At 38.6% G+C, this 13,151-nt stretch overlaps 1 protein-coding gene across 1 annotated transcript; it reads left to right on the top strand.

The window, feature by feature from the left end:
• Positions 1-434: 434 nt before the first annotated feature.
• LOC106805213 (sentrin-specific protease 1-like) lies at positions 435-8,861 on the top strand. Its single transcript, XM_014806722.1, has 15 exons — positions 435-725; positions 1,090-1,210; positions 1,524-1,599; positions 3,066-3,216; positions 3,663-3,772; positions 4,115-4,356; positions 4,593-4,704; positions 4,863-4,947; positions 5,224-5,365; positions 5,761-5,903; positions 6,527-6,730; positions 7,569-7,648; positions 7,898-7,976; positions 8,162-8,257; positions 8,608-8,861. The coding sequence occupies exons 1-15, from the start codon at positions 477-479 to the stop codon at positions 8,668-8,670; spliced, it is 1,953 nt and encodes a 650-aa protein (XP_014662208.1). The 5' UTR covers positions 435-476; the 3' UTR covers positions 8,671-8,861.
• Positions 8,862-13,151: the final 4,290 nt, after the last annotated feature.

Raw genomic sequence — 13,151 nt, 5'->3', positions numbered from 1 at the left:
AACCGTAGCAACAGACCTCAGATGAGCCCAGACACTCTGCGGCTCTTGTTGTAATTTCTTATTGAAACATTATTAGTAGCAAGCGCCCGTGAATGTACATTCTAGGCCAAAATTGTACTCGAAAGTGGCATTATTAATAAATGTTATAGTTTCTAGTATGCATAAACTACAACTACATTGATGTTTACCTACATTCTACAAAATGGGACCAAGAATATTTGTGTTTTATTGGAAGTTTAATAACTTAGTTTAGTCTGAAAAAGGAAAACACTTGGGTGCTTGTTAGTTGTTACTAATTGAGAATAGGGTAGAAGCTCAAACAGCAATCGCTAAGAGTTATCTGTTCTATCTTATAGTACTTAGACCGCCTCTGTTTTATATTTGTATTTGTCAGGTTTATGAATAGCCATACTAAAACTACCTAGTATTATTGAAAAAAATCTTCCCTCAATAGAAATGGCGATGGAGACTTGGAAATGGACATAATCAATACTCCGAAAAGAGCGAAGGCGAATGACGGATACGTCTCTTCCTGGTTTCCGATCGGTCGCATCGCAGAGTGGCTTGTCCGTACTAAGTCATCGTTAGCCGACAGATATTATCAACGCAAGTTGCCCATTTCTGATAGATTGTCTTTCGTGAGTGTAAACGGATCCAGTCATATGAACCCGGAGTGGTCAAGATCATCGTCATCTTCACACCATTGCTCCAGCAGCATGTACAAGGTAGGTTTGTGCTATTATCCTTGCAACTTCAGGGCTCTCCCTAGGTATATTTGAGGGTGCTAGTTTACAGATGGATGGGGGAGGGCCCATTAGGGAGTTGTATCAATTGCAATATACTATCTTTAATCAAAGGATGTGATTTGAAGGATGGATGCGAAAGCAGTTTCGCAATAAATGCGTTAAAAAGGTGCAACCCATTGCCGGCAATAAATGAGAAATTTAGTTTAGTCATTTCAACCTATTTTAATGTACTGTTTAAATTTTACGCTATGAAGCAACTTTTAAGTTGGATAGTACCTGTGACAAATAGGTCTAGGTCCTCAATTAGAAAATCATTTGGTTTTCATTTCATATTGTATACTAGCCTTCTATACCAAACATGAGAAATATGGGAGCATATCGTGGAGATGGCAGCGAAGAAAATGTGCAACATGGTGTTAAGTCAACGATACCAGAAAGAAGCTATGCAAAAGCAGTTAGAAAAAGTAAGTGTAATTGTTTTCTTATTCTTGGTTTATGCAACTAACTTTACCTCTGAAGCCTTTAGAAGCTTGTAAGTTATGCTAGTGCTAGTTATCACTGATATTTTTTATCAGACCTTGTGGTTATTGTTATGAAAGTATCTCTACCAAGCAGTAGTATTATGTGCTATCATAGTTAGTAGAGAAATGTAGATTATTGAATGTTTGTTTTTACTGCCAAAACTGCACGTCACTCATAAATTGTATCATTACTTATTATGTGTGAATGCCTCTCAGTAAATATGGTCAAGCTCACAAAACATTGCCTTCCTTGTAGAAACTGGTACTCCTCATGGAACGAATGTAGCAAGCACCTCACCTATAGTGAATGAACATGCAAGCACGAGTCACAGGTATTCCAGAGTTTGTTTTCTAGTTATGATCTCCAGTAGTTATCTCTGCCACGTGTTTACTGACTGGTTTATCATACAAACTTCGTTGAAAAACTTATCAATTTGCATAAACCATAGACGCATATATGAGAGTCAGTTACTTTAGCGGCCAAAAATGTTTGCACAATATTAAGTTGCTGCGATTACTCATTGTAACGTATGATAATTCTGAGGTGGCATAAGTTACGTGTATAGAGATGTCATTGGTAGTGTCTGTTAGTATGAACACATGTATATCAGGAGTTAATGAGACAAAGGAGTTTGACTCGTATTTGGTACTGATTTCACTACATTTTTGTCGTATGAGTTCGATGTGAAAAACAATACAAATGTATACAAACATGAGCTTCTTTTGTTCACTGGTCCTTATTCTATCTTCCGGGAGTATTACAAACCGCGTAGCTTTCTTTGTTTTGACATAAATCATACTTTTGCACGACATGGTTTTCACGTTATTTACCGTCGTGTGGCGTTGCCAAGCCGCAAATTCTCATGCAGAGCAACTCGGAGGCGCGGCAGGGAATTTAGGCCGTATAGTCTAGCCGAGTGCAGAAAATGTGCTTAGAAATTTAGTTTCATTGTGCCCATGCTGGGTTTAAAAATTAAAACTATTTTACATTTAAACTATAGTTAGAATGCCTTGTTTTTATGGTTGAATCCAGCAGTTTTTTTTTAAATAAACGCTGCGCTGGTAAAATATCTGAACTACTTCACCCGCGGAGGAATGATGGGTATGAATCTTGGCGAGTAAATTCTTCCAGCTGATTGTAGCTTTTCGTACATGTGTTTTGCATAGCAACCATTACTGTGCAATTGCAGGAAAACGCATGTGTTTACACCTTACTTATCATCACCAATAGTATGTGATGAATGCGAGAGTTAACGTCGTCATCTCCCGGCTTTGTTAGCCGAACAAAAACTGCTTCACGAGATAACGTATGGAAGACACGATCCCTGCCGCGCCTCCTTTGAGTTGCTGTGCATGAGAATTTGCGGCTTGGCAACGCCACACGACGGTAAATAACGAGAAAACTATGTCAGGCAAAAGTATGATTTATGTCAAAACGAAGGAAGCTACGCGGTTTGTAATACTACCGGAAGATAGAATAAGGACCAGTGAACAAAAGAAGCTCATGTTTGTATACATTTGTATTTTTATTCACTTCGAACTCACATGACAAAAATGTAGTGAAATCAGTACCAAATCCGTGTCAAACTCCTTTGTCTCACTAACTCCTGAACATATGTATATCAGTGTATACATGTTCATGCTATTAGTAATACTTGATACACTTGCAACATTTGAGATACGATAACTTAGAATGTGATAAATGATTAATGAGGTTTTTAATTAGGACGTTTTGTATAAAAGGCCAAACTAATTGAGCTATAGTATAAATAACTATTAACTTTACTCTTACTTTCAGTAACAGTGGTCTCACTGGTATGTTTAGAGCAGAGTATAGACAACCGAACCTTAGATCTACTAGTACTACATTCCGTTCCATTAATGGTTTGTTCGGTCGGCAAAAGAGCAGTGCTAAAGAGAAACGTAGGACTCACACAACAGCTAGAAAGGTAGGCTGGTAGCTATGCAGAGAGACAAAATATCATGACATGATAGTGATATAGAACTGATTTTATAATGTATCTCTGTTTGAGCCAAATTCACTGTGAGCATAATGGCTTACGTCTGATTTTATAATCAAGGACCAGATGTGTAGGCGTGCATGTGTGTCTGTGTTTCTGTGCATGCGTGTATGTGTGTGCATGTGTTTTTGTCCACTATAAACATACCTTTGATGTATATCAAGTGTCTGCTTAAAATTCCAGTTCATTATGAGCTACTCCCAGGAACTGGATTCTATTTCAAAGTTCTGATTTATCTTGCACAAATTCCTCAGAAGTAATGGTTCGTCTGTCGTATGAATAAATGCAGCAGTCTGATTGAAATGGATTTGCGTTTGCAATGCAAGTAGGTTTAGTTACAAAATATGATGGGCTTCATTACATGGTTTTATCAGGTTGAACTTTTGGAAGAGAGGGAGAAGTATCGCCAGTTGCTCCAGCAAGTCACGTCAGTCCAGCCGAATAGTTCGCTTTTGTTCTCAAGAACTAAGGATCAACTTGGTTTGTAAGTTGATATTAGATTAGCTGCTCCTTCATCAGTTACAGAATGAGGTATTTCTGTCAGATTTGTAACCACTCATTTAGAAAGAAAACTGAGGTTGTTACTTGCGTTGTCGAGCAGACCTTTCAGAAATGAAAATTTGTCTATGTAAATTGTTTATCTTGTTATCTGTGCTGAAAACAATAATAAAAAGACAATTCGTTGCTAGGCAAACCACCACGCAGTAATAGAACAAGGTAACTGCAGTGACTGTCATAAACAGCATGTTGAAAGTGAGTTATTAATCATAGTAGTGAGATCAACCCGTTATCCTACTCTCCTAATTCATAAATTCGTGTTTCCAAGGTGGAGCTGGAACCGCAAATCGCAACTAAAGCCCGAAGCACAGACGCCGCCCGAAGCGAGCACACCGCTCAAGCCTGCATTCCACGTAGAAAAGCTGCCGCCCAGCGAAGCTTCTGGCACCAGGGAGCGAATCCGCCAATCAGCGATACTGAAGAAATCTATGGCCGTAGACACGAGTGACCTGGGATCGGATTCGGCTCCAGTATCCCGCAGCACGTCCCCCCTCGAATCGGCGCAAAGATGTAAGGCTTATCGGAATTATCACCTACCTTGCCGTAGAAAATGTGCTGTCGTACGGGTGTTTACAAGTTGCCATCATATGTTAAATGCAACTGTTTGGTGGTGACTATCTTGAGTATGGCTTAGCGGTCTTTTCTTTTCTTTTCTTTCATGTGTACTGTTTCAAATTAAGAGTTGTTTATTGTCGGTACCGTTTATTGGGTCTTATCTAAAAAAAAAGTGGGGTTACGCATTGCAGCTCCAAGTGCAGAAGATGGCAGAAACTCGGTGAAGGTAGTTCTAACGAAGCCATCATCGCTGGAACCGATCTTAAGTTCACCATACTTGGCCGATGACCTGCTCGAAAGTTTGTAAGTAATGAAAACCATGATGCTCATGCCTGATAACTGGTATATGTTATGTGCCCTGGTGATATTGTTGGAATGAGGTTATAAGGAGTCACCTTATAAGTATATATAGACATAATGATGATAGCATTATGAATTCGTCTGATGTCCATTAATTTCAGGCGGAAGAAATTTGCTATTTCGGCAACAATACGAGATAAGGAAATACAAGAAGTGTCATTGACAGCCAAAGTTTTACAAGAAAAGGTGATTTTTCCCATTTTATTTAATCACAATGGTATTTTTCTCCTCATGTTTACACTGTCACTGGGAATATTCTACTTAAAAGACTTGCATTTTTCATGTAACATTTAAGTGCACATTGTGTAATGAACTGATGACAAATTATGTTATTACATATAGTGGCAACAGGGCAGGAATATAACATTTTAACACATAACAGTATATTTTATACCCTTTTTAATATAGTCATCAGTGTGATTCAAATGAACAGTTGTTTATGATTGAATATTGTACTTTAAGAGAGATGCAGTTCAGTTGTCTATTGAGGAAAAGGTAAGGGAACGGATAAAGCTAGGAGAGTACGAGCCAGCTGTCGTAGAAGACGAATATTTTGAAACGGAAGAAGAGGAAGAAGAAGAGGTGATTGAAGAGGCACTCCCAGGTAAACACTATACTGACTGTACTGACCATTTAGTGAGGTTATTCATATAACTTGAGTATAAAGGCATCCCCTACTTTATAATCACAGCAACTTTGTTTCATGATAGCATTTAAAAGGTGTTTAGACAAAAGATATGGTAATCCCATCGACCTTGGTTGGAAAAACGATTTTATCTTTTTTGTATCCACGATCGAATTGTCTTCCACATATGCTATTCATTGCCTAAGAGTCATTTGCATATCAAAAATGCATGGCATACTCTATAGATAAGTTCATCCAAATGCGCAGTCGTAACCGTGCCTCTGTTGCGCGATAAGCGAACACCACTAGTAAGCAGAACTCAAGCTGGATACCGCGCTAGCCGAGACACAGCAAGAGTCTATTCTCGTTCTCAGTGCTCAGCGACGAGGCGGAGTCGGCGATCGACCGTGCGCTGCGGGTGCATCCGACCGAGGAGGTGCTCGCCGAGGGATTCCGGCTGTCGATAACACGGCGAGACATGCACACCCTCGCCGGCCTCAACTGGTTGAACGACGAGGTGCGTGTCGCGTTTCTTTTGCGTCGTGGCGAAATGAGAAGGTCGAAAGATTTTCGTGCGAAAATTGTGCTCGAGATGATTAAACTCGTGGAAAAATTCCGGTGAAAGGCTTTGTTATGAATAATATCTAAGAACCCCGGTGTGTGCTGTTGCGGTGGTTTGTGTTAGGCGGCGAGATATAACCGGCAGATGGCAAACGGAGGGAGACAATTTGAAGGTATTGAGAGAGGGAGCGAGAGAGAGAGAGAGAGAGAGAGAGGAGGGAAAGTTGAAGGTCCCGCTTTTGAGATGTCATGTTCGTTATTTTGGTTGAACGTGGCACTTTACCAAGTAGCTTACTTGCTTTATTATGATAGCGGTTGTTTCATCCGTGTTCCGCATGGTATGTTGGCCGTGCATTTGAGAGTCCTAACTAATTCACATTATAGGAATGGAGATCACCACTACCATTGCAAGCTAGTTTTGGCCTTAGCTTTGGTGTTCTCCTTGCTCTGTTCAGCACGTCGGGTTTTATCATGAGATTGATCTATCTTTGACTCTTTATACATATATTTATTATAAATTGACTGATCATTATTGATGTAACATATATAGATTGTATTATTTTTTATTCATACATACAGGTGATCAACTTCTACTTAAGCCTACTGATGGAGAGGGGCAAAGGCACAAACTACCCATCTGTTTTCTGTCAGAACACATTCTTCTTCCCCAAGCTAAAGTCTAGTGGATATAAGTCTGTGTCTCGTTGGACACGCAAAGTGGACATTTTCAGTCACGATCTGATGGTTGTTCCAATCCATCTGGGTATTCACTGGTGCTTATCCGTACGTATGCGTCTTTGAGGTATAATGTAGATTACTAGTAATTATCAGAGTCTAGTCGTTTTGATTATCCGAGCATTCGTTTTCATTTGTCAATATCAATACATATTGTTTATAGATCTTTTTCGAAACAAATTGCAGCATTCAATTTGTTTGAGATAAATGTTGAAAGAGAAGTCCATGGCTCCTCCCAGGCCTTTAACGCCTATGCCCTAATTGCCTAATCGGTATGTCTTAATTTCCAGCTGTGTTTTGACAGTCCAAATATAGTCGTGCCGTGTTTCCACAGCTTGATTGATACATCGTTGTGTTATCATGCAAAACTTTATGGTGTTAATGTCAGAACTTTAAGTGTACAGTAGTACGGTTTGATGTTATGTTGAACAGTGTCATAACATTTTAATGTTGTGGGAAACAGAACTTGAGAGCTTTACTGAACTTGCCCATAGTAGTATAAGTTTTTCTAAATATATAATTTTTTAATAAAAAAACCTTTTTAGTAACTATGTTCCTTTTTCTGAACCTTTTCGTAATCATGAGGCAAAAATAAAGTGTCCATATATATGACAAATCAGTGTTTCTAAAAAGGTCGAGATTGTACAACCCCCTCCTTACCTGCACCCTCCCTCATATATCTATAAACAACATACCTTCCAAAATTCCCCGAAAGAACTCTGGAGTTATTGGTCACACGTAGTTATGTTTTTACGTGACGGCTACTGCTGTGGGGGGGGGGAGTTCAGGAATTTTAAGATATTTTCAGGTTGATGAAATTTGCGTACAACTGTGCCTTATAGTAACTTCCATGATCTGTAATTCTGCACTGATTTTCTATTAATAGGTTGTTGACTTCCGAGAAAAGTCGATCAAGTACTATGACTCCATGCAGGGAGGCAACAATGAATGCCTAAATTTGCTAAAGTAAGACCGACAGTCTATCAATATTTTATTATCCACGTGTGCTTTAAAATTATAGTTCTTATAACACATGTCAACACGTCACGTCAGTCACGTCAGTTGTCAACACATGTAATACATATTGTATGCATGTGATAGCAAATGTCATTAACTGCTAATACAAGGTAGAACATGATTGTCAAACATTTTATAGTTCGTGAAGTTTGATAGAATGTAATGCCAATACAATACATATTGGTTTGAACTTTGCAGTGAGTACTTAAGGGCCGAACATGGAGAAAAGAAGAAAAGTCTCTTTGATCCGAGTGGGTGGAATTCTTATAATATGAAGGCAAGATTTTTTATTTTACTTAATAAGGTGTTTTACACTATTAAATGTGCATGCGCACGCGGGTGCGCGCACACATACTGATACGTTCACGTATTTACCTACACGTGCACAGATTTTGGCTGATTGACAGCCATGCATCCGAGACAGATTGTTGGTCATGCTAATTGTAGTTTTATCTGCTGCAGGACATACCACTGCAGATGAACGCATGCGACTGTGGCATGTTCACGCTGCGTTACGCAGAGTACCTTTGCCGTAACGCCACCCTCACATTCACGCAGGTAAGCAATGAGGGCTCATCGATCCAGCAATCTCTCAATCCATGAATCTCATTCGTATTTGTGACGGACTTCACGTCAATTGTGAGGATTTCTTGTTAGTTTCGTTGAGAGGCATGTTTTTAGTGATTTCCCATTTCAGGTAACCTTTGGCAAAAATCATCTTCTCACAAATTTATTTGGTTCTTGGTTCTTTAAAATAAACTGCATTATTTACTGTACAAAAATCCACGTCGTGTAATTAACATGTATTAGCCGTCTTTCGTTGTAAGAAGTATGGTAATGAACAATTCTCCGGCAACAAAAGTGGTTTGCGTGTTTCGTTGTCCAACCGATATCTCGACCATTTTCAGGGTGACATGCCATACTTCCGCCGACGGACAGTGTATGAGATACTCACGAAGCAGATATTGTAGTGAAGGCCCAAGGTGGATATGATGAAATCATGTACATAGCCAGGCAGACTGTCCCGAAGAACACTGTAGAACAGGTTTGCTGTTGTTCCTGTAAATACTGAGTGAATATTAGTGTATTCTCAACACTTAACAATGCACAGTATGTGTTGTAAAAAGCTTTTTTGTTGGCAATAAACGGTAAGAACTACGAGTTATTTTTGTATAGATATTTTTCACTACGCGTCCACTTCTTCCCCGAACACAGTAGTCTGTATTAAAACTACCGAAATTCATACAGATATGCAACGATGGCTAAAACAGAGCCCTGTTACGTTGTACTTTTATTTAAAACAACCCAACCGTTCTAATTGTATAACATATATACTATTTGATTTCATGTTGTTCATACCCAAAAGTTATAAAACCATCAATAACTCGTGGCACAGTACCTCTAGCTAATGTATGTATGTTTGTGCCTATACGTCTGTGTGTGGGTGCGAGCATGTGCGTGTGAATGTATGCACATTTTCTAGAGACACATTTATTTGGCTGTATCATTTAATCTGCTGCCAGTGTAAATTACGTAGTGGAGCTGTTTGTACTCTACTACTGTTGACCCGCAATGGGTTAGCAAACTGATCATAAATCGTCGTGCAAAAACAGGAAAAAGAAATTGTTTTGGCTAAGTCAGTGTACCAAGATAGTCTCCAGAAAGAGAATGGTGGCAGGAGATGATCTTAAAATTTTAAGGACTTGCACTGTGATTGTAAACACATATTTACAACTGCTTGATGATGTTTGCTGGCTATATATTTTGTGCGTGAACGTGTCATTTATTTCTATCCTTTCTGTCAATGACTGTTTATCATTACTGACTGACAACAAAGGTATTATACGAGTGGAATCTACCTACAATCTGTCCAGTTCCATAATTAATGCCTCTATCTTGTTACAGTCTTGCAAAAAACATCACAGTCATTTCAAAATCTCTCGTGATGATTCATGAAACAACTTCTGGTGGTGTGTTCTACTTGAAACATATACATGGTTATCCCAGGAATTTCAAAAGACAATATCATTTATAGACAGATGAGGGATGGATTGATAGGGGACTTTGCACATTGAAGTCAATTACGAGTCATAAGCAGCCTCAATGTACAGGTAAACTCGGATCTATATATGGAAACATACATCAAGGTGTGAAAACACAGCATTGTAATGAGTTGACACTGTAAAATGTGAACACAATTGAAAATTAAGACATGCGGATTAGGCAATTAAGGCGTGTCAGAGTATTATGGGATGTGGCAAATTAACTTGGCCTAACGTGGCTTCATTATGGCGTGGGGAAACCCCTGATATCTCTAACTTGCTGCTTAGAAGTACGTCAGGCACTTTTCAGTGAAATAGCAGAATATCATGTTTTTCATCCACTTTCAAATGTAGTTAGTTACTTGAAATTTTAATTGTTTGATTATTATTATTATTATGAATTGTTCTCATTTACAATTACGTGATCCAATTGATTTGATAGCCCAGTTACATTCACAGTATCAACCCCATAGAGTGGAACTATTGTTTTGTAAAAGTGCACCTACTGTCAATTCTTATTCCTTACCAATCGGAAGTAAATACGAACAAATGTGTCTTTATTCACTCCTGAGCCGGTGCAGGCTGACGAACGACAACACTGCCTTCCTGTTGTAAATTTATGTCAAAGGTAATACCCAATTTTTCGCAAAACAGCATCAATAAAAAACTAAAGCATTTTTCATTGGAGTTGCCACCAGTGCGAGATGTGATACCGAATTCAACTATAATGTGCACGTATTTACTGTTCATATGGTTCCTACTCGGATCAAAGATTGGCATTAGTGGTTACATGTACATTGAAATGTTCTATGAATCATCGTTTTGATCCCATCTGATCAGCCTAAAAATTACTCTTTTTTTTACGAGAGCTCTTTTTTGATTTTGTATGAAAAAAAGAGCTCTCGTAATTTTTTTTACGGGAGCTATTTTAGGCTTGGCCAGAGCTACTTTTTCATAGCATGATTTTGTTAAGATTTTCATAATTTTGATGCACCGACTCTAATATCATTCATCAGCATTCATCGCGCACTCGGCACCAGTATCAGACTATCAACAAATTATCGTCAACAAATTACATTCGATCTCATTTTTTTAAATTTATTTTACTCGACTAAGAAACCAATCACATTCTTATTCAATTTCATTCACACAGACAGACATGCACTACACAGTACACATAGTCAGGTAACATGACAAAAACAGGAAATCAAGAACTATAATCATGGTAATGATGGTATGGCTATTATCTAGTTTCTTTTTTTACTTCATTTCTTTTCATTTTTCAACTTTCTTTTTACATCGACTGAGCAAGTTCAGAACGTAAGAGAGTTTTTAGTTACTTTGAGTATGTGGAAAAAAACTTGTACTGGAATCTCTAGGAATGCCGGGAGCTTCTGGGCAAGGTTTTATATTTGTTGTTCTCCTCCCCCATGCATAGATCAATGCTGCCGCACATCCGCAAAGTTACAAGTGCGTAGAATCTTTAAGTATATACAGTTTACATTGCTTCTAGATATCTAACTGAATAAAAATAGTCCACTTTCTAGGTTAAGAAAAGTGACGAATTCAATTAACAGCTTTGATTACGTGCGGGTCAGGTGTCACTGGTCGTGCCCTCACTCCCCACGATAACCCCTGCGATATAAAAACTTGTTATGCTGTCATAAAAACACTGGGCTGCATTACATGCCGGCCATGGCGCAATCCATTTCTTAGACTGTCGCGAGTTTTTGTTCGTGTGGCGAATCATGCGTTGAGGGAGTTCATGCCGCTCTAGATGTTTTGGATAACCCGTCTACGTTGAGGAACGGGTCGTATTATGCGCTCCCGTTTGCAAGTCTGTTTAAACTGTCGGTGCGCTAACCGTAATATGGTGGGCTCGGGCCTCTGGGTCGGAACTAATTTCTAATGCTGCCGGCAGCACGGGAGTGATTTTTTCTCGTATCTTCCAAAATTTTCGCTCTCGTAATTGTTGTTACCAGAGCGCTTTGAAAGCTGACGGGAGCGAAATCGCTCGCCGCTCCTGTGTATTTTTTTCGCTGCATCTGCTATCATATTTGATCCTACATTGGATCTTATTGAAATCTGTAATTTTGTTATCAAATAGTAATATCACTTGTCAGTGTTGGCTAGTATCTCAAATTGTGACTTGCATTCGATGTTCTTCTATGCCAATTTTCCTATGTTCGTTTTGTTTTCGTCTCAGATTATAAATCACCATTTTCAGTTCAGCTGCCACGTTATATTTGTAAATAAATTGTATGAACACGGTTGATAAATTGGTGAATTAATGACGTGATGACATTCTAAACATGATTGTGCGCATGCTTGCACTGCGCATAACATATATTTTGCTAATATATGATATGGCATGTCGTCGATACTCTTATTTATTTATTTGCACTGTAATGACATAATAAAAGAGAATCCAACGTTTAATTGATTCTAATTGAGTTCGTTTTTAACAACTGCCTGATAGTGTCACATGTACACACAATTATGTTGTGGTTTGTGTTATTATTAACTCATTTATCTATAAGTTCATTCAGGATATCAAAACCATGAAAAATACAGGACTAAATCTTGCCCTTTTCCACACTCCTCACCTTTTCGCGAATTAATATTATAGTGTCGATTGGTATCAAGTATACTAATTTCAATGGCAGTTCTTCACAATTAACTCATCTGATACAGGGATCTGTACAAAGAAACGATTTGCTGTAAATGGCAACCAACTTTTCGACCTCTAGATCAAAACATGAAACACCCAAAACCCAACAATGACAATAATAATGACAGCTAGCCAGTTGGTAACAGTACTCTCCCTCCCTCCCAGTGATTCCAATTATGAATTTACCTTTCCCTAAGTGTTATCACGATACTGTGTTACATCCTTAAATTATCAACACATGCACTAAAAAATGTTTACTTGTATTCATAACTGTCCTTCTTGTAGGTCTTATGTCCGTGAGATTATCTATAAGAACTCTACTCCAATTATATGTTGCGAAATAAGTCGCATGTTGAAATGCGTTTCACGTTACCGAGTTTTGTTATTGCCGTTTTTCTGGAATGCATTACTTGCGTGGCAGGGGGGTGGGGTATTGCTGTATTACAGAACATCTAGATGTTCCTCGTGTAAATAACATGTAGACTTGACCACTGGCCGATTACTGTAACACCTCGTGGAAGAGACCGTGGAAATTTGTTTCCATGCTTTGCACAATGACAGAAGACTGTGCACTATGCTAATCATATTTACCATTGATATGCTCGTGTGTATCTTTACAAATGCATATTGGTCTTATGAGGCATTTCAAACAACTTTACTTAGGTAGTTGTTGGATATGAAAAAGTCACAGGAATGAGGTCAAATTGTGCATAGTGGAGTATACATTGGCAAACACAAA

The sequence above is a fragment of the Priapulus caudatus genome, unplaced genomic scaffold (genome assembly GCF_000485595.1).
Source record: "Priapulus caudatus unplaced genomic scaffold, Priapulus_caudatus-5.0.1 Scaffold105, whole genome shotgun sequence".
In the NCBI taxonomy this organism is placed as follows: domain Eukaryota; kingdom Metazoa; phylum Priapulida; class Priapulimorpha; order Priapulimorphida; family Priapulidae; genus Priapulus; species Priapulus caudatus.
Note: the sequence above shows the minus strand (reverse complement) of the source record. Positions and strands in the feature narration are given on the sequence as shown.

Coding starts and splice junctions, on each gene's coding strand:
- LOC106805213 (XM_014806722.1), top strand. CDS start 477: ATGGACATAATCAATACTCCGAAAAGAGCGAAGGCGAATGACGGATAC. Junction 1,600..3,065: donor CATGCAAGCACGAGTCACAG/GTATTCCAGAGT, acceptor TCTTACTTTCAG/TAACAGTGGTCTCACTGGTA. Junction 5,366..5,760: donor GATTGAAGAGGCACTCCCAG/GTAAACACTATA, acceptor TCTCGTTCTCAG/TGCTCAGCGACGAGGCGGAG.